The sequence below is a fragment of the Lagopus muta genome, chromosome 9, assembly GCF_023343835.1.
Source record: "Lagopus muta isolate bLagMut1 chromosome 9, bLagMut1 primary, whole genome shotgun sequence".
Taxonomy (NCBI): domain Eukaryota; kingdom Metazoa; phylum Chordata; class Aves; order Galliformes; family Phasianidae; genus Lagopus; species Lagopus muta.
The window spans coordinates 14,448,706-14,475,320 of record NC_064441.1 but is presented as its reverse complement, the minus strand read 5'-3'; the positions used below and the strand labels follow the sequence as shown (position 1 = coordinate 14,475,320).

Sequence of the window (26,615 nt, the reverse complement as noted above, 5' to 3'; positions counted from 1 at the left end):
GAGTCGTTAAAACTCTACTGGATCTGCTTGCAAGTTGTACGCTGTCAGTTGATCCAGTACAGTTCAGTGGTCTGTAATATAATATGTTGTAGTTCTTTAGACTACACTCATGAGATATTGAAGATATTTATCCATGTGGCAGGTTAAAATGAGAAATGTCATAATTGTAGGAATGACGCTTGCATATTGAATCCTATTTGGTCAATTGAAGGTCTGTCTGAGTAGTCATACAATTGATGCATCGATATTTAAAACATCACTTTCATTTTTGAGCACATTGCAGTTCTTAATTTATCCCTCTTGAAGCTACTCATTTTAAGAAGAAAGAGTAGAATTCAGAGACTTCTGTTTTGTATGTGTAAGACTTTACATGGAGTTCAGGAATTAGGCTCCTAGTTCCTTTTGAGTATACTGATGTTTGCTCAGCTATTTGAAATTAAACGGATATTTTTTCCTTTTATTTCCTTTTACAGTATTCCACAAAAAGGAAGGGACAGACAGATTCTATTTGAAATTTCCTTGGATGTTATTTTGTTGTTGCAGTCCATGAATGCTATCTTACTGATGCATAGACACCATTGTTCACTACCTGCCAACCGTTGCCCAGCCAGTCCCTTAGCAGTGGCTGCCTCTCTGGCTAACTGCCCCCAGTTCTGTATGTTTTTCACATGATGCCAGATGATATGGAACATCCTTCTAGTCAGTTTAGGCCAGATGTCCTGGTTCTATCTCCTCTCAGCTCTCTCCAGGCCCCCAGTGGCGAGGAAGTACAAGAAGGTGGAAAACTGAAATGTCCTTGGTTCTGTGCAGCGCTGCTCAGTAACAACTAAAACATCAGTGTTATCAATTTTGTTTTTTTCCTAAAGCCAAAACACTACATCATACCAAGCATTATGAAGAAAAACAACTATTCCCAGCTGAAGCCAGGACATAGGGTTTCAGGAAAGAAGCACGTTGTATTGTAGGAATTCAAATTGGCAGTATGTTTCAAGAATACTTTTTTATTTGCAAAGAAGTGTTCAGTTAGTCCACACGTTCTGTTTTGAAAGCTAACATTTGGGTTTGAGAGGTAAACATCTTTACTTTCCGTTGTTTCTCCCTGATCAATCAAAATTGCAAACATTCTGAGTTGATCAGCTCATGCAGTTTAGTAGCATCAGTGAGGAGGAGGCATAGGTCTATGAAAATAATTCATGAAAGCTTGTTCCAAAACTTTCTATTTGTAGATTGTAATGTATAACTTTTCTGGTGTGAAATCAGTTAGGAGATGGGACACAACTCTTGGTGGCTGTCATGACCATGAATTCAGTTAATACATCTGTTTTTTGTGTTTGTTTCCCATATCCATTAACATGTTTTGTTCCTTTGCAATTTACAGCGCAGAACTCTGCAAATGCAGGTTTTGCAAACTTTGATGCATTTGGACAGTCTAGTGGCTCGAGTAATTTTGGAGGTTTCCCCACAGCAAGTCAGTCTTCTTTTCAGCCCCAAAATACAGGTAGAACTCCTAGCACTTTTGATCAATACTTAATTGAAATCATCCCTTACCTTTTTGTTTGAAGATACTTATGCTGAGTTTTTCTTGCACCTGCCACCTTGAATGCAGTCAGAATGCATCTGAAGCTCTGGGGAAACTCAAAATTAATTCTTTGTTTGCTGTTGATTTTCTTTTTTTTCCAACACTGCTAAGAAGTCTGATCTTTATGGCACTATATGTTTGTTAGCTCTACACCTGAAATAACTGAGTAAAGAGTACTATTTTTGATCATGAACTGATTGTTTATCTTGCAAATGAAGAGCTTCAGACCGAAGAGCACATTGCAGAAATAAGTATGCCTACATCAATGTGTAACTTGCACACATTTTAGTGTGTTTGGCTTCAGGTGTAGAGCCAGTTGCTAAGATTTATTTTTTACTTTTCTTTAGTTTGATCATGCTTTGAAACTTTTGCTTGAGCTTACACTTGCTGTTTGTCTAGATCTTTGGCTGACTGACTTTCTTTTCTTTTTTTTTCTTTTGAGTGTGGTGTCGTTTTAAACTTTTTTTCAAATTTTCTTTCTCCCTCCTTATGTTAACTTTAACCCACACACAATTTCTGGCTGTCCAGCGTTCAGAACGCTTTCATCTAGCTGCAGTTTTGGTGAATTTACTTCAGCTTTTCCTCTCCAGGCTGTGCACAGTAAGTTCCACACAGTGGAGAACTCGGCTTGCTTCATTTTATGCCATTGTAGTTTAGTATCATCATTTCTACTGTTGCATATGTTTTAACCTAACTGATTAAACTATTAGAAAGCTTTGTTGTTGTGGTATGAGTGAAATCCTCAAGCAATTGTTAAAAAATGTGATACTCTTAATGGAACATTTCTTTTAAGTATATGACCTGCCTGTATTGATAAAATAGTCTGGACAGTGAAGAGATAGAAGCTCATGGTTTCATATTTAAACGCATTCAACTGTGTAGACCTAAGCCAGATTTTTTTTCAAATTGATTTGTGTATCTCTTGGTATCTCAGTGGGAACTAGATTTAAAGGAAACCGGTTTATATATTCTCTGCCCCAAACTCTTTCTTGATTGAATGTAGTCTGAAAATATGAGAATAAAAAAGCACAATTCTCTTTAAATATTGGCATTGAATCATTCTTCTCTTGGCTTCTAGGCTACTGGGTTTTTGCCTAGAATGGTGGCTGACATCTAAAATGACCAAATACATCATACCATTAAGTAAATTCCAGTTATAGTTATCCATTAGACACACATGACAGAAAATGAAGCTTCTCTGTTTTGAATATTAAAGATTCATACGAATATGTATTTCATTAGTGAGATATTATTGCTGAAATTACTTTAACAGCTAATGAGCAGCACATAGTTGTGACTTAAAATTTTCTGTCCCTGAGCTACAGACTAAAAAAAACATAGAAGGTGGTGCTTCTGTTATTCTGTTTTTGTTTTTTTTTTTTTACCTAGTGTAAACTTAAAGGATAGGAGTGACGGGTCTCACCTGTGGGATGGGGTAGTGGGAACATGTTGCATCAGATAACCGCAGAGAACTTAGAAACACTTCAAAGCTGAAGAAAGCATCGATCATGTTTAACTTATTTTGTTACAGGTGGAAGTGCTGGATCAGTGAATGCTAACTTTGCTCACTTTGATAACTTCCCTAAATCCTCCAGTGCTGATTTTGGAGCCTTCAATGCTTCTCAGAGCAATGCAACAGTAACTGGAGCCAGTAAAGCTGCAGTGAATAAACCAGGTCTCCAGTCAGCAGACAAATATGCAGCTTTGGCTAATCTAGATAATATCTTCAGCGCAGGGCAAGGTAATAAGTTTTATTCTTTGACATGCTTATACTAAAACTTTATACTTCCCTTAAGGATGGTGTGTCTGTCAAATTAATAACTTTAAGCTATCAGTTTTTCTTCAGTGCATCCTTAATATGTATGGTATAAGAACAAGACTTTAAGGCATTGCTCCAGGGTATCTTCTAAAGGCTGCTGCTTGAGAACCTACTTGTTATCAAGATGAATAACTCTAGTTTAAATATTTAAATGATGGATCATGCAATGATACATACATACATGCGCACACGTGTGTGTGTATATATATGTATTTGTATTCAAGGCACATTATACTGAAAAAAAACCCTTCATATAAACATATAAAAATGTTATGTGCTAAAATCTGTGGTGAAGAGACTCAAATGGAGAAATGAAGTTTTTGCACAGGAGTGCCAGGGTAGCTTTCCTGTCTCTTTGACTCCAAAAGATTTTGCTCTAATTTTTTATGAACTCATTCTTAAAAATAACTTGTGGGGTTTCCTTGTGCACTAAAGAAATGCTGTCTTGAAAGCAGATTTCCAAATGCTAGTGAAATTCAAGCTCAGTTTTGTTCTGATACTGCTGAAGCACTGAAGTTGCACACATCCACAGTATCTGTGGATATTTTTCCATCAATGTATAGACACATCAAAGTTTCTGCTTGGTTTTAATTGAAGTTCATTGTCAGTTAACACAGCTCTGGCAAAGCTAGAGTTTAAATCATTTTTAAGCAAGGATGCAAAACTCAGCTTCATTATGTATTCAGTACTAGTCTACAGTAAGACTACATTCAGTCAAGTTGTCCTGTCTCCTTGGCTTAGCAACCTTTTTGAATGACCACAGATAAAGAATGTAAAGAATAAAAGTATAAAGGTTGCAAAGAAATGTTCTCTTTTAATAGTAGAACTCCACTGGACATGAAGATAAGTAAATTTAAGCTCGGCCCTTCAGTAAGAGATGCTAAGGTGTCACATCCTACTTATCTTCTGAAATCTTCTCTTAAGAGTTCATTGATTCTCTTGATCTGCAGAAAGATGATACTTTATTGTTATTTCTGGTTTTGTGCCATTTGTTTTCCTTTATTGTCGTTCTTCAAGCCTGGTGGCATCTTGTGGAATACTTATGTGATGCCGTAGAATAGTCATTTGAGTCCATTGTTTCTGTAGAAATTAGCTGAGAAACTGCAGCTTTATCACTGCTTGTAAATGCGTATCTAGGAAGTGAAAACTTAAGCTTACTTAATTTTAAAGAGAAAAACTTTAGGTCCCTCCTAAAGTAACACCTCCTGTTTGTTTCTGTGGAAACAAAAATGGGTACAAGCAGCTCAATAACACTTTGACTAGAGCAAATTCTCAGCTACCAAATGCTTTTTTTCAACTTAGTCACCACCATGATCTATGCGTTTTAGTCGGTGATGAACAGGAGCCTGTATGCTGTGCTTGTTGGCATGCGGGGAGGGGCAAAAATCTGTGCCAGCAGAGGTGACCCACTGTTAAGTGCACCACCTACTGTTACTGTGCTCTCATCCACTGTTTTGTCTCCATAACTGTTCAGTATGTGTCCATGAATGTCAGCAGGTGCCATTTTTCCTCATGGAGGAATTCAATGACACACCTTTGCTTCATATGCATGTCCGTGTCGGATGCTATTTTGTCACACTGCCCCTCTGCTGCTATCTGTTGCACAGCAACAAAATGCAATGGCATATTGGTGGGAAGGTTCAAACTCTACTGTCATACCACCAACATCTGCCTCTGACTTTGTGGGGAAACATAATAAAGCAGGAGACATTAGTTTTGGAGCAGCCTTTGTAGTTATTCTGTAATTCTTTTTTGCAAATAGTATATGAAAGCATTTATCTATGATGTGGAGTTTTGTTCTGAAATGCTACTTGAAGGTGGTTTTTTTTGCTGAGTTTATCTAGTTGAAGAAGACAGTAGTATTGAGTCCTTATTTTTTAGGGAAACTGAAGACTGCAGAGCTGCAGAATATCTGTAGAAGCATAACACTATGCTCTAGTTCATATATAATTTAAGTTTGAAGTTTATACATCCGTGCTTAACATTAGTAGGGTGGAAAGTAAAATCATCATCTTCATTTTAAATCTGTTTTTTCTCTTTCTAGGTGGTAGTGAGCAAGGAAGTGGCTTTAGTACAGTAGTGTCTGCATCAGCAGGTCCTGTTTTGTCAGCCCCAAATCAGTCAAGTGCGTCTTCAGACAAGTATGCAGCTTTAGCAGAATTAGACAGTGTGTTCAGCTCCACCGCAACCTCCAGTAATGCGTATACTGCCACCAGTAACGTCAGCAGGTACTTCTTATTTGATGTAATTGACTTTTTATTGGCTTCAGCAAAATGCAGAAAAGCAGCTCAGAATTGTTTCTTAAACAACTGGTTTTATTTTTATAGGTGAAGAAATGTTTGTGTTTAGTGTCAATGTTGAAAATTCTTCCTTTATTTTAGATAATAACAGTACTGTACGGTAGAGTATTACACCTCTGAGGTGGTAACACATTTATGTACAGAGTATTTGCATACCAAAAACCATAGCGTCATCCGTGGCAAAAATTGCTCTTATTTTTCATACAAATAGAACTAATCACTTCTTTTTGGATCGCTGAAGTAATAAATACCAAATGCCTTTTACAGTTATTCTTGATGTTAGAAGCACCCCTTAAAGCTTTTGTTTTGTAACCTTATCCTGATGGCCTCTATTCAATATTCATTCTCTTGCTGTTGGTGGAGAAGACTTTTTTTTATTGCTCAGCAGTAGTTACAGTCTCTGACTCATGCACTAGTTATAGTCTCTGACTCAGGGCCTCAATTCCTGGCATTTGTATTGCAATTCTGTATTGCAGTTAGCAAACTGTGTGTAAGCATTCCTTTATTTTTTTTTACATTCGTTGTCGGCATGTAAAGTTGCATTTAATGGTTAAACAAGCAGTTCTGACTTCTCTGAATGTATGAATTATTTTCAGCAATGCTTTTGGAACAGTACCCGTGGCTGCTACTTCACAGACACAGCCTGCATCTTCAAGTGTGCCTGCTCCATTTGGAGGTATGTAATAACTCTGCATGGTAGACTAGTACCTCACTTTCAGTTATTAATTCCATACTGTGACACTTTTGATTTTGAAGTTATTAAAGGACAACAAAGAAGTACTGTGGTCTTTGCATGTGATGCATTTCAAATTAAGTGTTTTATTATCAATTACTGATTTCATGCGATTTTATTGATTAAAAATATTATAAGACTCACATTAGTGAGTCAGACTATTTCTTAAAAGACTTTATTAAATACTGTTTTTCAATCTTTCAGCAACACCTTCCACAAATCCATTCGTAGCTGCCCCTGTTGCCCCAGTGGCACCTTCAACAAATCCATTCCAGACCAATAGCCGAGGAGCAACAGGTTAGGAAAAAAATCACAGAACTTAGGATTTGAAATTTTTGCAATACCTCTTTTGATTCTTTTTTTGTAACTGTGAATTTGTCTTAAAGATTTTTCTATACTACTTGTTTTCAAGTCTAATGTGTTTGATGTCGAGATGCTTTCTTTTGTTTTGCTGTTTTGTTAGATAGGTTTTTTTTGGGAGGAAGGGTGGGGGAGGGGAAGAGCTGAGGGTATTAGCTTCTAATTTCTGGCCCAGTTCTGGAACTTTGGACTCTGACCACAAAATGTCAAAGTGATCTTCATAAGATATTTAATACTACTTGTACCATATTGTAGTTTGTGTATTACCAGTTGAGTACTATCCATGACTAGCATCTTAGCTTTGAAGTTGCTTCGCAACAGCTTGCCCTAAAATCTGGGATCTTGAAAACCCTGCTGCCAAGCTGGTACGCTTGATTTTTCTACACACTCTCTGCTTTTATTTCCAAGCCCTGGAAGGTCTCAAATCCAAGGTCTCCAGAGTTAAAACCAGGTGAAGGAAGAAATCTATGGTATTAGGAAGAAATTCTTTAATGTGAGGGTGGTGAGAGACACTGATGTGAGTTGCACAGGGAGATGGTGGATGCCCCCTCCCTGGGGGCATTCAATGCCAGGTTGGATAGGGCTTTGAGCAGCCTGGGTCGCTGCCTATACCAGGGGGTTTGGAACAAGATGATCTTAAAGGTCCCCTCCAGCCCAAACCATTCTATGAAGCTTTTGGCTGTTAGTTTTTCACATGTTCATTTATTCTATACTCACTAATCTACACCTGTTACATCTACAGGACATTAAATGGATAAAGTGGAGGTAAAAGAGGTGGCATATCTAAGAATGTGCCTAGATTTTGACAAATACACTACAGCAGAGAAACTGAAGCTTTGAAATAACTTCATTTTTTTTTTCCCCATTAACTATGTTCTGATCCAGTATCTTTCTGAATTTAATATTTTGCTGCTATTACTCATTGTTTTTGGGGTGGATTTAAAAACAAGGCACTGATATTCTGGAATATATTTCACAAAAGTCTTAAACTCTTCAGCTTTGTAACAAAATGGAAAGTCTCACTCTGCTTTAGCTGAAATTTACATAAGGCATGCAGAGCCTGTATGCTGATATTCAACTGTATTAGAATAAAACTTAATTTTGAGAAGCAGAGAAAACCATTTAAATGTGGGAGAATCAGAAATTGATTGAAATGAACACAGATGGAAGTAGGTGAATTGATAGCCTTTTTTTCCCCTTTTGTGACAATAAATGTACAGTACTCAAAATTTACATTAATCTTCTGGTGGACTCTGTAGGATCGTAATTCCATAGATAAAAAACTTACTCATTTTTAAAATAACAAAAAAAATCAGTAACAAAAATCTTCCATTAATGTACAGAGCATCAGTCATGGATTTAAGTGGATGTCATACTGTGCTAATTTTCCACTCTGAAGGCACTGTTGAACTTCAGTGCTTTTCTGCACTAATTGGACTTGCATAGACTTAAGTCTGCTGATGTGTATATATTTTAACATTGAATTGTGCTTTATCAAAGTTCTAGGTAGGCTGAATTACATTGCTCAGGCTGACTTAAAGCTGAATTGATTGTGTTCATGTCCTCTGCTAAAATGTTTTTAAGTCACTTTTGAGATACAATTTAGTTTAACTTGCTCAGCTATTTAATGAACGAAATCTTTGCTCTCTTGGATCTTATTTAAGAGCTTTGCAGCCTTTAGATGCAGCACTCTCTCAGTAGGAAGGAGATAACTTGGACTTTCCACCCAATGGCAAATTATGAAAGACAACTAGATTAATCTGCTTTACATCATCTTTTAAATATGGCAGCTCTATCATTCTGCCTTCTAAACAGCCTTCCTTGACTTGCAGAGGTTCCAGCACCTTTTCAGCTGTAGTGATGTAGAATGTACTAAATAAGAACTGGTGACTATAAGTAATGATAGTATCGTACCCTTTCAATATAAGATGTAAACTTGTGGCTTGTCCTTTTAAGTTGAATGTTTTCTGCATGAACTATTTATTACAAGGGCTATCTGATCTGTAGCATTTATTTCTCATGACTTAATCTAACACAGGTCATGCTACGGTTGAATTGTTTGCTGTGTGTATGTATGTATATATATATATTAGTAGTCATCTAAGAATTACTGTTCAGTAGTGTATAAATGATTTGACATTGTCTGGTCTCTTTGTGGCTTCCATAAGGCCTCTCGGGAGCAATGCACTCTCACATATTTCCTCACGCTCATTTTGGTAGGTGGCCACATTTGGTATAAAGTTTCTTGTGGCTAGTTGTTCTTGCTTGTAAAACCTTATTGGCAGCTATCTGGTTCTCTGCGCGTAGAATTTCAGAAGCCTTACATGTTTTATAATGGAGTGGGTGTGGGTATTTGGCAACTCAACAAAAGGAGAGAAGAGCACAGAAATCTATAAAGCAACTAAAACAAAACCATTATTGATATCCTCCACAGTCACACTACAGTGACCATTTGAGTGACTCCTGTCGCTTGTTTTAACAAGTTTGGTACAAGTTGCTGCTCAATTCGTTGTGATTTTGTTTGCTGTTCTATCAGCTTTTCCTGATGAATAGTTTCTTTGACTTTTACTTTTTGACAATGTCAGTACATTAGTTCTGTGTGCACTTTTCCTGTAGTTTGTGTATGTAATGTCTTGCCCTTGAATACTTTTGGGGTGAATTTTTGAACCAGTAATTATGCTAAATTGATCAAATATCCTGATTTTTTTTTTTTACATAGATCTTATACAAGCCCCCAAATTTAATATTTATCAGTTTGAAAAAGTAGTCTTGTCTATTGTTGAATTAGAAGAAAATACTCGACTCTATTTGTACCAAAAGGTTTTCTCCCAAAAGACTGAATAATGGTTTTGTTACTATATTTTTGCACTTGATGTGCTCCTGTTTTTGTTGAAGGCATGTAGAATTGTATATGTGCTGTTATGTTCTTTACTTGAGATGTTTCAGCAGAGAATCAGATGAAAAGATTTGGTTTTTTTTGTTTGTTTGTTTCAAGTCTTACTTCAACAGTGAGAGTGTTTGCACTAGGAACTTTGTGTGCAAAGTAATGTGCATGGTGAGAATTTCCCTTAAAGTGACACTAAAGATGGGATGGAGATTTGGGATGCATGTATCCCTTGAGTATTTGTTTTTGTTTCTTTTTTTTACTTACTGTAATGCGGCTTGAAGTAGGAAGATATTGCTGTGCTTTCCTTGGTAGAGAAAAAAGAAGGGCTTGTGCTGCCTGGAAGTGCTTGCTTCTAATGCGTGCTGACTTTTTCCAGTAAAACCTCAGGGCTAAGTGTTTAGTGTAGAAAGTATGGAAAACAATGTGTTTTTCAGAAAGCCTATCTGTACTGGATCTAGCAAATGTTAAATGATTTCATTTAATTTTGAAGTGCAAAAGTAAATTTGTGGTGATCCAAGGTAACAAATCAGTGGATGCGGGGTTTAAACAGAACTTTTTTATGACCATGGAGTCATTTGGAGGCTCTTAACATGGCATTACAGTAACGTCTTATGGGAAAAGTGATTTCTTACAAATAACTCCATGTTATTTTTTGCCTGCCAGCAGCAACATTTGGTACTGCATCCATGAGCATGCCTGCAGGATTTGGAACTCCTGCCTCCTACAGTCTTCCTACTAGTTTTAGTGGCAACTTCCAGCAGCCTACATTCCCAACCCAAGCAGCTTTCCCCCAACAGACTGCTTTTGCTCAGCAGCCAAATGGTAGGTCTATACACTCTCGATCACTTTCTTCCATGTTTCTGTTTTAAAGAAGTTACCCTTAATCTAAGTCAATGATAATGAGTGCATATTTATTTCTACATAAATGTTGTAGTTAAATTAGCGAGGGGTTCCCTCACACAGCACTGTGGCTCTGTAGTTAGCATTCAGGCTTGACTGTGTGCAGTTTGTAACTGAAACTTTACCATAATTGATATAAAACTAAAATATTCAGAGATGTAACAGTTCTAAATGCAAGGATTGTTTGATCTTTATTTAAGTGTGCCTGCAACAGGTTGTAATATTTTCTGTAACTTGAAGAGCACAGGCAAGACAAAATCAGAGTGCTTTTGCCCAAAATCTAAATGATAAAGCAACATTGGACAAAGCTTGTATGTAAAAATCAGGAATTCATTAGTTCTGTACAGTTGAAACTGAGCAAAAAACTCAGCTATAATTTTTATGCTTTTGCAAGTTTTCTCTTGTTAAAAAACTTAGCTTTTTGATGCTGATGTGTATTGTGTTTAAGCTTTTAAAAACCAGCTCTCTGGTGCTCTCTGCACAGTGCTCCTGAGCATTAGCATCTAAAGGTGCAGTAACTAATACTGATAGTATGAATACTTCATAAATATCATCTCAGAGTGCACTGTTAATGGCAATGTTAATAGAAAAGCAGTAATTCACTGAAGCGAACTTATGGAGAAAACATAAGCAGATGTAATTTAGGCTTCTTGTCTACCTGAGTGAAAACCGCTGCAGACAAGTGTATGATTTACATTGCTATTACTACACTAAGCTTTGTAGGAGGGCAGTGAATATGGATCACTTCATCTAATTTGTGTTATCTGTGTGACAGCACACTGAGGCAGATTAAGGATGCTCACGTGATAATACAGCTGAAGTGTGTAGAAGTAGCCCTCAGCTAAGGGTGCTGAGATCTTAATAGCTGTGTTCTGAAGTGGTAAACAGAAGCAAGCTGTGAGCCAAACTTGTTCAAGTTTTCATACTAAGTTTGTTGCTTTTCAGCTGCAATGCCCAAAGCTCTTATTGAATTTGAAAATTCTAGTCTTTGAATTTCTACATTCATGTTACTTGGCTAGAGAAGAGATTAGGAAAAGAGAGACTGTTGCATGTTTAAATTGGGAACTGATCTTGCTAATAGATGGTTTTTTAAGAATTGAAATGAAAGTGTGTATGTGAGGAGACTAAATAGATTGAGCTACTAAGTGAAAACTTACTATTTAAAATTTCTTAAAACTACACTACTTAGGTAAGATAAAATCCTGCTGACTGGTGCAGTCCAAGCTTTCCCTTTGTTTTTTTGCTGTAAGCTTTCAAACTGAAACTTAATTGAGGATTGATAACTGATAGTAATACTTTGTTATCTTTTAAAGGTGCAGGTTTTGCTGCATTTGGACAGGCAAAGCCTGTAGTAACTCCTTTTGGACAAGTTGCAGCTGTTGGAGTATCTAGTAACCCTTTTATGGTAAGTTGTTGCATATTAATAACTTGTGCATGTCTGAAAAGGCACAATATGTAATAATTATAGATGCATGATTTTTTTGCTTCAAATAAGGGAAGGCAACATGAATCTCTTAAATGCAATTCTATATAACAATGCTATGGCATTTGTAAGGCTGCTCAAATCAAAATAGGAGTATCTATACACTATAGTCCTACAATAATGTATATTTAGATAAAACAAACACAGAAAAGAAAACAATAAACCAAAACCCTGCAACACAAACCAGAAATATTTCTTGATAATTTGTTCTCTGTTTCTTACACCTTTGTATTTATGATTTGTGATTTAGAAAAATGTCTTATTTTATTCTTTCTGTTTCCCTCAGGCTGGTGCCCCAACAGGACAATTTCCAGCAGGAAACTCATCAACCAATCCTTTCTTATAGCCTTATAGACACTTTACCCAAAAGAACTCTTATGTGGTCACATAACATCTCTGCGCCTCTTGCACTGTTGTCTTGTTTCACTGATATTAGCTTTAAACACAAAAGAAGTCTTTAAGAAGTTAAAATGAAAGCCTGCATTGTGTACCTTTGGGGGGGGAAAGAACACAAGAAACCCAACAAGGAGTCATTCCCCTCCCCTCACACACACACAAACAAAGAAAATCAACCCCCTCCCTCCCACCTCCCCAGGTAATAATGTGCAAAACAGAGGGCTGTGGTAACATCCTTGGACCTGTGAACTGGCAGGAAAAAAGTAGCGGTATCATGTATATTAAAATTGGCTAATAAGTTATTGCAGATACCACATTCATTATGCTGCAGTACTGTACATATTTTTCTTAGAAAATAGCTATTTGTGCATATCAGTATTTGTAACTTTAACACATTGTTATGTGAAAAATGTTACTGGGAAATAGATCAGCCACTTTAAGGTGCTGTTGTATCTCTTGGAATGAATGAGCTACATCATTTTAACCATTGGTATTGGAAGTCATCAAATTAAATTGAAGGTTTGTTCATTTCTCAAAATGTTTTCCTTTCCTAAGAGCTCTTCTATTTATACATGCCTAAATCTCTAATGTTAGAGGGATACCTGTCTGCATAATAAAGCTGATCATGTTTTGCTACAGTTTGCAGGTGGAAAAAAAAATAAATATTAGAAAAAAGAAGTGTAGCTTTATTTCTGTGCAGTGACACTTATTTGGGTTAGAATGTTCGTATTGTGAATCTCATACACAAATGATCTATCAGAAATGATATGCTCGGAAGTAATTTAAGTTCAATTTTCATATCCTACAGTCTTGAATATGTCCTCATGATTAAGCCTGCTGTTCAAGTGAAGTGGCTTATCTATCAGGAATGAGTTTACATGAACTCTTATATAACTCTGATAATAGCTATGTAATGAAGGACACTGAGAGCACTGAGATGAGTAGTGACTTGAAAAATGGTTAGTTGCTGAAAGACATAACTGCTGACAGCTAGTGGAGTCTTTGAACATGACTTAGTTGTGACTGCAGCAGTACGTATGACCTTGGTACCACAGATTGAGTCGTTCTCTTTTTATTAAAATTTGTGTGTATTAGTAGGACTTCCTGTGGAACACTGAGTTAACTGATTGGATTTCTTAGTTTTCTGGAATGTTTTCTGCCATCTTAGTATAGCATTTGTAGAGGAAGAAATGTCTGGTTTGTCTAATCTATGGTAGAGAAGTTGCAAGAAGAATGCAAGTGCATCAAAGTAATCAGTGGTGGAATTTGAACACTGATAACTGGGCTTCTGTTCAAATGTAACACTGAAATTAAACAATTACTGTGCACTTGCTGTGAGTACCCAGACCTCAAGCTTAAAGGAGGGTTTCTGGCCAGCTTAAGAATAAAGTTCTAACTTTCAGAATAACAGGAATAAATGAGATCAAATTATTAGAGATTTTTTGAGAAAAGTAGTGTGTGAGTTGATTGAAATAAATGGGAGAATTCCTCAAGGTAAGAAACTTTTTGTAGTCATCCGCTTGAGTGGAGATGTGCTTGTCCCTTGGGGAACTGGCAGGCATGATCACTGCCTGTGGAAATGCTCTTCATATGCCAGTGCTTCTGACTAGTGTTGCCTATGTGTGGGGAATGGTAATTTCCATGTTATTTTATTTCTTTTAAGTTTTAGAGATCCCAAAGGACAATGGATATAAGAAGTTTATAGGTAGTATTCTTTGCTTAAAGGTCTCTTCTGGCCTGTTGTGTTTGATATTAAAAGACTTGGAGTCTTCCTTTTTCTTCTGACAAGGGCTGATGGATGGAGTATGGTGCATGGATTAATTCTCTTTGGGTGAATTCATTAAACAAGTTCCCAACAGTTGAGGGTTTTCATGGTGCTAGCAATGCTTCACTGCTGTTTAGCATAGTAACTAGACTTCTCTATTGTTGGCATCTGTATTGGGATAATAACACATGCAGTAAAGAGTGGGCATCTGCAAGGACTTAGAAGGATTTGTGGAATGCTTAGAGTTACTTACTGATGAGAAATGAACTGAATCAATCAAACAATCCTGTACTTCCTTCATCCAAATTGGTTCATCTAAGTGGATGTAACTAAGCTTTGAACAAGTGCTTGTCTCTGAAAGGAGAACTTCCTGGGTCATAAAGGGAAGCTCGAGCTGTTTTTAAAAAGTGTTTTTAGAGGAATGAATTGTTAAGGTTTCCTTGTGAGCTGAATAGGGGGAAATATCAATTACTTCTTGCTCTTAACTAATCTGTACTTTGTGGTAGTTTGTGGCAGTGGAACATAATGAAAACTGCTGCTATCTGATAGAAATGACTCCAAAGTGCCCCTTTACTGAATGTAGTTGAAAGAAGTCACTGATAAGCTGTCTTTGTATCTAAACCTTTAAGTGTTTTTATTTAAGTAAGACTGCCTTGTATAGGAATTGAAGTATCTGCCAATGGCTTGCTTAAAAATACAAAGTTAGCTTAGGAGATTTTTTGCTTCCAGAGATAAGTATGTCTGAAAACCTCCATTAGCTGTACATAATGAAGGTGTATGCTGACTGTTTAAGCTAAGATCTCTTTATCAAGACAGACCTTTAAAAGGGAAAGCCAGGGTATGAGTACAAGAAATCTTCAACAGATTCACAGTCCTGCTGTCACTGCATCTGGAACATTTCCTGAACAAAATGGCATTTTTCTTGATGTCACACAACTTCAGATATAGAAGGGATTCACTGTCTGGAACCTGAAGTGAATGTGTTTGGTCATTTGTGAGAATGTATGAATCCACTGTTGAACATGCAGTCGTAGCATCTTTGTGGGCTGAAGTGGAGTGAGGGAAGGTTAATTATTATTTGTATTAACTTGCTTTAAAAATTCATGTCAGAACTTCCAGTTGAAAAAGTGCAAGTGTCCAGAAAGTTTGTGGCAACCTGTCTTACAGATCTGTGTGCTGCTGTAAGACAATTGCTTCTTTAGGCTCCCCAGGAATGTTTGAATGCCTTGTAAATGAGAGTAAACTGCATTTAATTAAAATATTCAGTAAAAGTGAAAGTTCTCTGGTGATGTTCTATAAGCTCTGCCACTGAGAGATTCAGGCATCTGTATGCAATTTTCTCCTATTGTGTTCATAAAATCACAGGATGGCTGAGGTTGGAAGGAGCCTTAAAGATCGTGGAGGTCCAACCCTGTACTGTGTGCTGGCTGCCCAGAGCCCCATCCAGCCCGGCCTTGAGCACTTCCAGGACTGGGGCATCCATCTCTTCTCTGACAGTGCCTTGCTGTCTTCTGAGTAAATAACTTATTCCTAACGTGTAATCTAAATCTCTGCTCTCTCAATAGTTGAAAGCTGTTCCCATTGTCCTATCGCTATCAGACCATGTAAAAAGTCAGTCCCCTTCCAGCTTTGAAGTTCCATTTAACTACTGAAAAAGTACAATGAGATCTCCCTGGAGCCTTCTCTTCTCCAAGCCCAAGCTTTATTTGTAGGACAGGTGCTCCAGCCCTCTGGTCATCTCCATGGTCGTCCTCTGGGCCTGTTCTAGCAGCTCCACATCTTGTGCTGGGGCCCTGGGCCTCTGCAGTACACCAGGTGGGCCTCACGAGGGCAGAGCAGGGGGAGGCAATCCATCAAACAAAAATATAAGTTTTTACATCAGGGCTGCATCATTGAATTTGAGTTGAAACGGAGGATTGAGGACTGTTTGGTATTAGAACTTACTGGTGAAGGAAACCAGGAAAATGCATCTTCCTGTTTAAGAAGCTCTTTGTGTTGGAGGCTCATAAGTCTGGTTGGTTGTGTGACAGGCAGAGGTTTAGTTGAGCTTTAAGTTTCCCCTAGTTAATTGTTTAGATGATGCAGTCTTCTGAAGTGTTGCTTGCAGCCATTCTTTTCATCTTCCTGCAGTATTCCTTAATGACCAGTGGGCTCACCAGCCATGCTGGTATTTGTGCATTTCATGGAGATAATGGTGTATATGCTTCTGATCAGGAAAATTCCAGCTATGAACGCAAAGTAGCTGCTGTAAATGAGAAACTGGGAAATGGGGAGAAAAATGAAGAAAATCAAGAACTGTTTTGTTGTTGTTGTTGTATAATAACTGAAGGGGAGACCCTGTGCTGCCTTCTTCCCCTTCCTGCCACCCATGCTATTGAATGATCTCGTCTTGAAATGATGATAGTCCACCTGCTTGACCTCATTCAGTAGAGTCTGCTGTTACAAAGGGAAGAGGAGGAGAATCCTATGTTAGTTACTTCTCATCCCCCCCCTCAATAATGGAGAAGGGCCACTGCCCTGCACTTTCTGGTTCTTTTCTGAAAAGATGAACGCTAGGGACTTGGACCTCGTGCATGTGTGTATAAACTCTGAGTTTGTAGAGCAGAAAGAATCTGAATTTTCAGAACTGAAGTAATATGAAAGTGCATCCAACTAAAAATTATCCTAGTAATAAAGCTCCATAAAGTATTTTTCAGGTTAGTTCCTGCTTCTGCTTAGGGTGTTTTCATAATGAACTTGTCAATAGTAAGCCTGGAAACTGAGTAATAGGTGGTATTCTATTTTTTCTGCTCTAGGAAGATGTTCTTAAAGTTATGATAGAAATGCAACACTAAAGGGAGTGGAGGACAGGGAGGCAGTAGCATCTACTACCAGTTCACTGTCTCTGAAGTGAGTAACTGCTCTAAGCTAACCCATCACCTAATACTTCCAAGAGTCCAAACTTCTATTAGAACCCTCTTTTTGAGGAGTGCAGGAAAATGAGAGAAGTGTGAGTGATTTGGCTTACCTGCGTGCTGATACCCAGTCCCAGACCGTTTGGATCCACTACAACAATGGTTAAAATTGTCTGGATCACCAGTGCAATGAAGTTGTTGAAGCCAAACATCAAAGCATAACGCTCCATGCTAAGATTAACAGCAATCTGGAACCTGAAAATGAGTGTACAGTTTAATTGAGCTATGGTGAGCCTTATATGCTTGCAAATTATGGGAGGAAATTTAGGACTTGTTTCACATGTACAATGGAGTCATCAAGTTTTTAACATTCATTTTGGCAGAAGTTTTTCTTTCTCCCTCTATTTGTCATACTATTGTGCATCCTAATTACCTATTTTGAGTGAATATTTTTGCTAAGTGAGGACTTGCTTGTTTAAAGACAACTTGCATATAAATCATTGGACAGCTAAATGCAGCAGAAGGAACTTATTTGGAATAAGCTGTTGTAATGATTGAGTCGTACTTCTAAGCATGATTTCATGTGAGCTGGAAACAATGTTCTCCTATCGTTACCTATTCAAAAATCCTATTTCAGTGGAAACTTATTTACTTTATTAATGTGAAAATATGACATTTTTACTGATTTAAATCAACTTGACTGAACAGTTGTGCATTATACTTACGTTGCTATTGTTATAAGGAGCATGTAGCATGCCTTAAATGCAAGGTAACCAGCATAACATGCCCAGATGTTGTCAATAAAGAACATGAGAAACAGAGAACCAGCATCCATTGCAGAGAAAATTCCCAAAGCCAGTTCTCCAGAAAGATCCCAGTTCACTTTGACGTATCCAACTGCCATGGATGTTGCTGAACCTAAACATAAAAAATAATAAATATTACTGTCTTTCTAGAGTTATGGCATAACTGTGCAAATGGACCACGCTCAGATCTCTTGAGACTTTTCTTAGGGCCACAATGGGCTTTGATAATGGAGTATCTGTTTTCTACAAGTGTTGTCTAAGTCTTCTGAGTTGTTGGGTTTTTTTCCTAGCTTGTAGAGCTGTCTTAGACTGAAGTACTCTGAGGAAGTGCCTGGTGCTGAGGGCTGGAGGCAGCAGTGTGTGGTGTATTGTTCCATTTTTGACAACTGAGAGTAAGGACAGCCTCATCAGGCACTTTCTGTTAAAATCTGTATAGTGGATTTCATTTCATGAAGATCTTTATGTGAATTGGGAAATCTGTTGCATTCCTTCATACTTTGAGGCATAGCTTCATTTTCTAATGAAAAAATCTCATTAGTTGTCAACTTTTATTGATAATCCTGTATATCAAAACCCCTTATTTTGAGTGCAGTAGGAAGCAACTTAAGCTCCAAGTCTGATCTAGGCATGTTATACAGCTGTGAGACTTAACAGTCCACAGGGTACTACTGGCTGCCCAGATGTCTTCAAGCAGGACAGCACACTCATTGACTTCATTTGCTGACAGTATGCATTCCTTAGCATAATTAAAAAGTCATAGTAGGTCTCCTCCTTTTGGTTCATAACTACAATAACCAAAGGTTCCTGTTAGTGTTAAATGATTTCTGTACTTTGATTTACTATCAAGTCCTACAGGATGCAAAAGCATCCTTTGGGAATGCTGCTCAAACCAGTAGTCTTGAAGGTTTGGAGTAGCTTCAGCAAAATTCAGTATGAATATACTGACAGCTCCATGTAGAAGAAACCTGAGATAAGACTGGTATGGAGATGTAATGGTGTAGATGTGAGCTTGGAAATGAGGCTCCAATTGTACTGCTCAGCAATTTAAATGAAGTTGCACTTTGAAGCAGCCACAGAACACAAGGCGCACAGGTAAAGAGGGATGTGGTCTGGATGAGTCAAGTAGTAGCAGGAGAATCACAATAGCTGAGGCTGAAGAACTCTGGACGTTGCCTTGTCCTACACAGAGCAGGGTCAATTTGAGCAAGCTGCTCAGGATGCATCAAGGTTTTGAACATGGGTGGAGACTCCTCTAGTGCTTTGGGCAAATTGCTTCAGTGTTCAGTCAATTCTAGAATTCTTATTTATTCTTTATTATATTTACTTATTCTTCTTATTTAGGCTTTGGGCTCAGTGGGAAAGAGTCTGGCTCAACCCTTTTTAGTTCCCTCTTCAGCTATTTATGTGAATTAAAAAAATCCCGTGTCTTACTGCTAAACAATTACAGCTCTCACCCTCTCTGGGTGTCACAGCTGGAGATGAACTCACTGATCAGAATATGGATGCAGTCACAAAATGTTTGTCTAGGATCACTCATCTTGAAATGTTTAGTCTGCTGTTGAAACAGACTTCCTAGAGCAGTTTCTGTTAATATACTTTAATTTTTACACTATGTTCTTTCACCTTGATCCTCACAGGAAATAGGCGCCAAAGACATTACTGAAGGATGCCATCAGGACTGGACAGATTAGAAGTAGTTGCTAGTGTTTTTACTTACCTAAAAATGTTGCCACTGCTTCAACAGCTCCATTGTACACTGCAGAGCTGTGAGATGGGGCTCGGAAGTCCCACAGCACTTGGATGTAGTTCACAACTTGGTTAAAGCCTGCCGTAGCCAAAGCCCACCACAGGGACCAGTAAAGCAGCTTCCTAGAGCTGTAGCAATCCTTCAGGTCCTTGCCCAGCTGCACCAGTACTCTCAGCACGTGGTGCTGGGGCTCGGGCTGCTGCGCCTGCTGCGCTGGAGTCGCTCCCGTGTCAGCAGCTGCGCAGTCCTTGTCCGCTTGGCAGCTCAATGACGTGTTGGAACTGAGCCCAGCCACAACTTTGTCTGGTTGTGGGAGGGTTTCTGAGGGGCCTTTCCTATGGAAGAACATGCTCTTTTGAGGCATTGGGAGGAGAAAGGAGCACACAAAGGCCAGGGACACGGAAGCCAGAGTAATGGCATTGAGGTGAAAGTAGGATACGTCTGCTAAGGAAACCAGGAGCTGTCCCAGCACAGCAGCAAGGGTGGCTGCAACGAGAGTGATACTCCTGCAATAGCTCGTCACTCTCTGATAGCGATCAGCGCTGACGACGCTGTAGATGTAGGCGTAGTAGGCAACCTCGGTGGCTGTCACCATCCCGTAGGAGAATTCCATCACCTGCATGGCCACCAGCCCCTGTGCAAAGAGGAGCAGGAGCCACGTGACAATGAAGCTGATGCCCTGGAGGAGGAGGATGGGCTTGTAGCGCACGTAGTCAGTAATCAGGAAGACGGGGACAAGGAGCGCGAGGTAGGAGTATGTCCAAACTGGGAAAACCTGGTTGGTAACCTAGAAGAACCATACTTGTGTCAGAGCAAAATCTATCTTGCATCAAATTCAATTCCCTGAAGTAGCTGAAAATTAATACCCATTCAGTTTTATGTTTTGCTTGAATCATATACCTCTGATTGCCTCTCCTCATCTCTGAATTTAACAAACAAACAGACAAAAAAAGCCATTCCTTTTGAACTAGGAACTGGAGTTGTATGTAGTATACATGTAGCTGTTACTGGGTTGTCTTCATGTGTTACTTTTTGTTTAAAAAGTAAATAAGTTTTTGATGAAGCTGTTTGAGTAAGTTTTGGTTGGTGTTCTATGCATTGATGGCCTGAAAATAAATTGTCATCGCAGTGGTGGCTGTGCCCTGCTGAGCAGCCTGGGCCCTCAGCAGCACCCCAATAGCAGTGTGCTGTGAACCCTGTCTGGGCTGAAACCAGGACATGGGGCACTGCAGTGCCAGCTCAAATTATGGCAAGTAAGTTCATGCATTTTGATACATAGGATAAACACCGTTCTGTGAACAGCAAAAAATATGCAGCCATACTTTACATTTTAGTGAAGGAATTTCACAGGAAGTTTCAAGATTGTAGGAAAAAAAAAAAAACAACACATCAATTTCTTTCTATTTGCAACTCCTTTTTCAGTCAATGTAAATGTTGTTTGTGAATTCTCAAATGGAATCTATAGAGATACAATCAAAGATTTGGTCATGTCTTTTTACCAGGCCTTTATAAGCCGTCTTACCAGAGAGAAATACCCCTCATTCCAGAGTCATGTCTTATTTGTGTCATCTCTTATTGGTAGTTCATACATTTGTGAATAACTGTTTTCAAGGATGAAGCACAGGAACAGTCAAATTTCATCCAAAAAAAAATCTCTGCTGAAGACTTGGAGAATTTACTAAGAGATGCAGCCAGTGCCACTGAACCAAACTGATGCTTTAGTTTCACAAAGAGAAGGTAAAAAATTCCAGTCATTTTATGTTTTTGTTGGTCTTTTTTTTTTTATTGTAATTTAAAAAAATAGTAGAAAATTTATCTTAATTTTGTTACTTTACATACATTAATAACATTATATATTGCATGAGGACTGTCATGTAAGCAATGCCTGCTATGTTATGACGTTGGCCTATGATGTCAGAGGTGGATGTTGGAGGTATGGCAGCAGAGGTTGAACCTTCCCAACAATGGTGGCAGAGAGGCAGTCTGAAAGAATGGCATCTGATGTGGAAGTGTGTGACACAGAGCAAAGAGTTGCCACTGAATGCCTGCATGTAGAACCCACGGTACCCAGTGACATTCGTGGACGCTTGCTGAATGTGTATGGAGGCCTGGCAGTGCATTACAGCAGTGGTGACAACAGCAGTGGGTCATCTCCACTAGTGCAGATTTTTTAAAAGCATGGCATGTAGGCTCTTGCTCCTTGCTGACAAAAAAAAGTACAGTGAACGGTGGTGACTGTATTGAATAACAGTGTTTTGTAAATGAGAATTTGCTCTATCAAACAGCGCTATTGTGCTGTCTGTATCTGTTGTAGTTTCCATGGAAATAAATAAGGGGCATTGCTTTTGGAGCTACTAATGTATGTGAAGCCTAAGACAATTTCTCTTCATTCAGTGCAGCCCGGGCAAGCCAAAAGGTTGGACATCCATGGAATAACTGAAAGAGCTAAGTCTGTACTGTCAGTTCTGAGTAGATTGTTGATGAGATCAGAAATAAGGCATCCTATCAGGATCTCTCTTACATGAAATACACAGATAATTTCCCTTTATGGTTTAGAAGGAAGAAATAATAATAATACCTCCCCAAAAGAACAAACAAATAAGTTACTCTTCCCTCCACAAAAGAAGAATCCCATAAATACATTTTTCAGAGGAAATCTGGTCTTTGTGCTATGCCTTAGCATTTGCAAGGGCAAGTCAGGAATGACTGTTCTTCATACTTGCAGTATGTGGGTGTATGAAGCTTGTGTTTTCTAATTATATCATTAAATTCATGACTCACTTGTTAACTGTGTCCTCTTCTGTTACGAAGTGTGCTCTAGAAGCATGCTTTAAAGAACAAAAAAAAAGTAAATAGAAAAAAAATAATTAAAAATACCTTAAGATGCGAATCTGTCTTGCATAGACAAATATGCAGTCTTGTAATGCGTGTAGATCACTCTGAAGGTGTTGCTTTGTATTTATTACCATGGAAACTACAACAGATACAGGCAGCACAATAACACCATTTGATAGGGCAAGTTCTCAGCTACAAAATGCTATTTTTCCACATAGTCACCACCATTTGCTGTACTTTTTTTTTTGTCAGCAAAGAACACTCAGCCTGCATGCTGCGCTTGTAAAAATCTGCACCAGTGGAATGACCTACTGCTGCAGTTGGCACTGCTTGAAATGCACTGCCTCACTGTGCTTGCGTGCCCTGCTGGGTTTCCATACATGTTCAGCAAGTGTCCATGAATGTCAGTGGGTGTAATTCATTCCACGTGGAGAGATTCATTGACACCCCTTTGCTTCATATATGTTTCTATGTCAGACACTGTTCTTTCAATTGCCCCTCTGCTGCCACCTGTCACATAGCAACAGAATGTAAAGGGACATTGGTGGGAAGCTTCAACCTCTGTACTCCCACCATCTGCTTCTGATGTGGTGGGCCAACCTAATAATAAAAAATAGGAGGCGTTACTTTCAGAGCCGACCTTGTAGGTGATAATCTGACATCTTATCAGTGGAAGCCTTTCTGTTTTCTCTCCAAAACTACTTCACTGTTAATCTAACTAGTGCCACAATAAGAATAAATAAATCTGTGTTGCTCCTCCTGGGTTTCTCTTGGGAGAGGGGATCTGGTTGACCTGATTTTGCTGAAAGAATCCATTTATTCAAATAACATCCAAATGTGGTTTTAAATACCAAGAGGCTTGAAAAGAGGAGAACCCTTATCCTTCTCCAGCACAATCTTAAACGTGAATTTTTATATAAAATATGTGTTTTGCTGAACGCTTTTTCTTCCTTTACAGCAATAACCAAAGGCTTACTGCTTTAGACACTTCAGTTATTACATTAGAGAACAGTTACGTACCTGCTCAACTGTTAGGTTTTTGTCTGGTCCAGTTAAGTAAGGTGTGAGAAAAGACTCCGAAGGTCTCATTGTGGAGAAAAACCCATTCACACAGATGATGAGCGTGGGATAAATCCAACTGCTGCATATGGCTCCTTTCCAGCAATCCATAATCTGTGTAAGAACGCAGTGAAAAAGCAAACGCACCAGAAATCTGTCAAGAAACTGCTCACAATTGGTAAAACCTCATCTGAAAGTTTACTTTTTAACCAAGCCGACTTGCCAACATTTCTTTCCCCACACTTCCTCCTAATCACAAACACAGTTGTAAATTAACAGCTTGGATCAAGGTGCACTTGTGGTGGGACTTCAGCCTCTGTCATGTCAAGTGTTGTTCAGTGGTGTACTTAGAATTGAGGAGATGCATTTCAGTGGAAGAATCAAGTTCCATTCCAGTCTCATTTCTGAATAAAGGCTGAGCAAAATGTTAGATTCTCAGCATGCTCAGGGAGGCTGTCTGTCTGAGAGTCAATTAGAACAACTGAGGTGAAAGTGTTTTGTAGGCAATAAAAGCTCCCAGGCAGCTTACAACACGCTATGAGCTCTGTCTTAACATTGGAAATACTTAGTCTGAATAGTATATAAAGGCAGCATTGCTGCGACCTCAGAGGAAGGTTACAAAAAACAGCCCTAAATTCAGATCTTGGTTTCCAATAACAGGTGAGTGTGTGGAGAAAACACTGCGGGGTGGTCCATCACCTGGCTGGCTGAGAGGTGGCTGCTGGCCAGGATTTCTCTGCTAGCCCACACCGTGCTTGCCTAATACCTCCTGGCTTTGAATGAAAAGATGCAATTTTCGTGCTGTTTGGTTTTCCAGAATGGGCCTCACCATCTTGACTGTATCTTAATGGAAGACTTGTCCCCCAAACCGGTGGTGCTTCAAGGGCAGTTGGTGCTGCTCTTAGCTGGGGCTGTCACTTGGGACAGCGATGGTTATGCAGAATCCTTTGGCATGCTTAGAGGAGAGATGAGCCCTTCATGTTCAGCTCAGCTGTAAGGGGAGGTGGATTTGTTCCAAGTTTCACTTTCCTGCAGATCTAAAAAGCCCTGCTGGTGCCTGCCAAACCTCAATTGTGGCTTCTTCAAAGCGTGTGTGTTGTACATGAACACACAGCAGGACGCGTGCATCTCAATCGCTTGGATGAAACCAGTGCTGATTGCTGGGTCAACACTGTCTTGCTGCTGAAAACTCAGGATAACATGAGGCTTTACCTTTCTGTTGCTGATTATGATTCTGTTGTCTTGTCATTCCTAATGCTCCTAAGAGCTTCCCTATCCCCCTTCCCCTCCCAAATACTCCTCCAAACTCCCAACCCCAGAATCTATCTTCTGGAAATTCTAGAGGACAGGAATGTAAGCGTATAAAAGGAATGTAAGTGTATATTCTTGTCTGCTTTTGGAAGACAGTGCTCTCTATAACTAAAAGCTACATATACTATCTGCTTGGTTCCTTTACTCCTTAGTGGCAGTGCATGGAAGACGGCGAGCTGTGACCAACTCAAAACAGAGGAACTTTTAATTTAAAACAATTAAATAATTGTTTTAATTAAACAATTAATGTTACTTCTATCGGTTGTTTTTTTTCTAGCTCCTTTTCTGAAGTTTACTACTGCTAATACATTTTTACATAACAGCAGAGTTTGGCATGTTGCCAATGCTTTTTCCTTTTACCAGATGCTACCTGTAGGGAGATATTTAACTTTTTGTACTGAAGACAGCTTGAGGAAATTCCGAGTTCCTTTTTGCCACATGCGTAGTTCTGTAGTAACAAGGTACTGTTTAGCAGAGAGTAAGTACATCTCCTTCTATACTGCATTGGTTAAACTGTTCTACTTAAAGCCTCTTTGCAACTGGGGATATCTACACAATGCACAGCACTGAACAAATGGACTAGAAAAAAAGCTGCCTTCATTTGGTGAAGTCCCACTGATTTTCGTGAGACTTGAAGCAAACTTCTTTCCTGCCCCCTCTCACTCCCATAGTAGGATATTTAGGATAGTTTGCTGGTTGCAGGGGATGGACCAGTTTATGAAAAGCAAAAATGTTTGTACATGTGGTATCTTGTCTCTCCACAGGAAAAATATTCTGCAAATGCTAAGTGTTTTCTATTTTTATTAGTTAGATGTAGGTACTGCAAGCTTGAAGCAAACTGCAGTACAGAAATAACTTTAACATGTGGATATATTTTTGTATCAAACTAAGTATTTACTGTGCAAACTCACTTATAACCTCTCTTTTCTGCCTCCACACTGCATCCTCCCCTATGAGGACAGGCTGAGAGACCTGGGTCTGTTCAGCCTTGAGAAAAAAGACTCAGAGGGGATCTTATTAATGTTTATAAATATCTTAAGTGTGGAAGTCAAAGGGACACGGCCAACCTTCAGTGGTCTGTGGAGATTTGAATCCAAATTTTTTTTACCCTTCCATGCTGGGATCGCTGTGAATTCAGTGCACCGCTTAGGTTGCTGCTTTCAGATAAGGATAATACAGTAACTGTGGCATTGCAGAGTTTTGAAGGTTGTGCAAACTGCCTTTGAGCTTTTGTGTGCACAAGGCCTGCTTCTGTGGTGGGCTTTTGAATTATAAGGGAGTCATCTACCACTGAATGCCTGTCTTCGGGTAGGAGAGAGTATAATGATGCAATATCTTCCTCCTCAGCTCAGAATAAGGTACACGCAAAGGGCAGAAGTAGAGAATAGGCTCATGTGTACTCACGAGCAAGTGTGCATGGAAGCAGCTTGGCAACACTGGTTGCAAGAATTAGACAAGCAAGCAGAGTGAACTCCGATCTTTCCAACTGTGCACAGCATAACGCCAAGGTGGTTACTGTGCTTTTTTTTATGTCTAAACTACTGCTATCAAGCTATTTATAGGAAAGTAAATAAGAATCTAAAGTAACTTATCTTTTATTCTTGGTACAGTGCCATTATGTTGATCTTATCTGGCATATGTTGCAAGGAAGTACTGCAATGATTCAGCGTAGCTTTTCGGGGCTGCGTTGTAAGTTCCTCTTGCACAGTGGTTCCCTGTATGCTGCAGCAGGAGCTCTTCT

General features: G+C 38.9%; 2 protein-coding genes across 9 annotated transcripts in view; one reads left to right on the top strand and one right to left on the bottom strand.

Moving 5' to 3' along the window:
* Nucleotides 1-13,146, top strand: part of AGFG1 (ArfGAP with FG repeats 1) — a 36,521-nt gene extending 23,375 nt beyond the window's left edge. The window contains exons 6-15 of one of the 8 annotated variants that reach the window (XM_048954395.1): nucleotides 1,379-1,498; nucleotides 2,108-2,179; nucleotides 3,111-3,320; nucleotides 5,443-5,626; nucleotides 6,295-6,374; nucleotides 6,636-6,728; nucleotides 8,960-9,007; nucleotides 10,345-10,500; nucleotides 11,892-11,983; nucleotides 12,348-13,146. In XM_048954395.1, the coding sequence (XP_048810352.1) occupies nucleotides 1,379-1,498; nucleotides 2,108-2,179; nucleotides 3,111-3,320; nucleotides 5,443-5,626; nucleotides 6,295-6,374; nucleotides 6,636-6,728; nucleotides 8,960-9,007; nucleotides 10,345-10,500; nucleotides 11,892-11,983; nucleotides 12,348-12,407 (1,115 nt within the window). In that variant the 3' untranslated portion in view covers nucleotides 12,408-13,146. Of the gene's footprint in view, nucleotides 1-1,378; nucleotides 1,499-2,107; nucleotides 2,180-3,110; nucleotides 3,321-5,442; nucleotides 5,627-6,294; nucleotides 6,375-6,635; nucleotides 6,729-8,959; nucleotides 9,008-10,341; nucleotides 10,501-11,891; nucleotides 11,984-12,347 lie in introns of all 8 variants that reach the window. The other 7 variants (XM_048954394.1, XM_048954397.1, XM_048954396.1 and 4 more) reach the window with 7 other exon arrangements.
* Nucleotides 13,147-13,265: 119 nt separating this feature from the next.
* On the bottom strand, nucleotides 13,266-26,577 carry LOC125697342 (thiamine transporter 2-like). The gene is made up of 6 exons (XM_048954403.1): nucleotides 26,467-26,577; nucleotides 23,525-23,692; nucleotides 19,640-20,456; nucleotides 17,842-18,034; nucleotides 17,230-17,371; nucleotides 13,266-16,481 (listed from the first exon to the last, which is right to left on the bottom strand). Exons 2-6 carry the CDS (start codon nucleotides 23,672-23,674, stop codon nucleotides 16,359-16,361), a joined length of 1,425 nt encoding a protein of 474 aa, XP_048810360.1. The 5' UTR covers nucleotides 23,675-23,692; nucleotides 26,467-26,577; the 3' UTR covers nucleotides 13,266-16,358.
* Nucleotides 26,578-26,615: the final 38 nt, after the last annotated feature.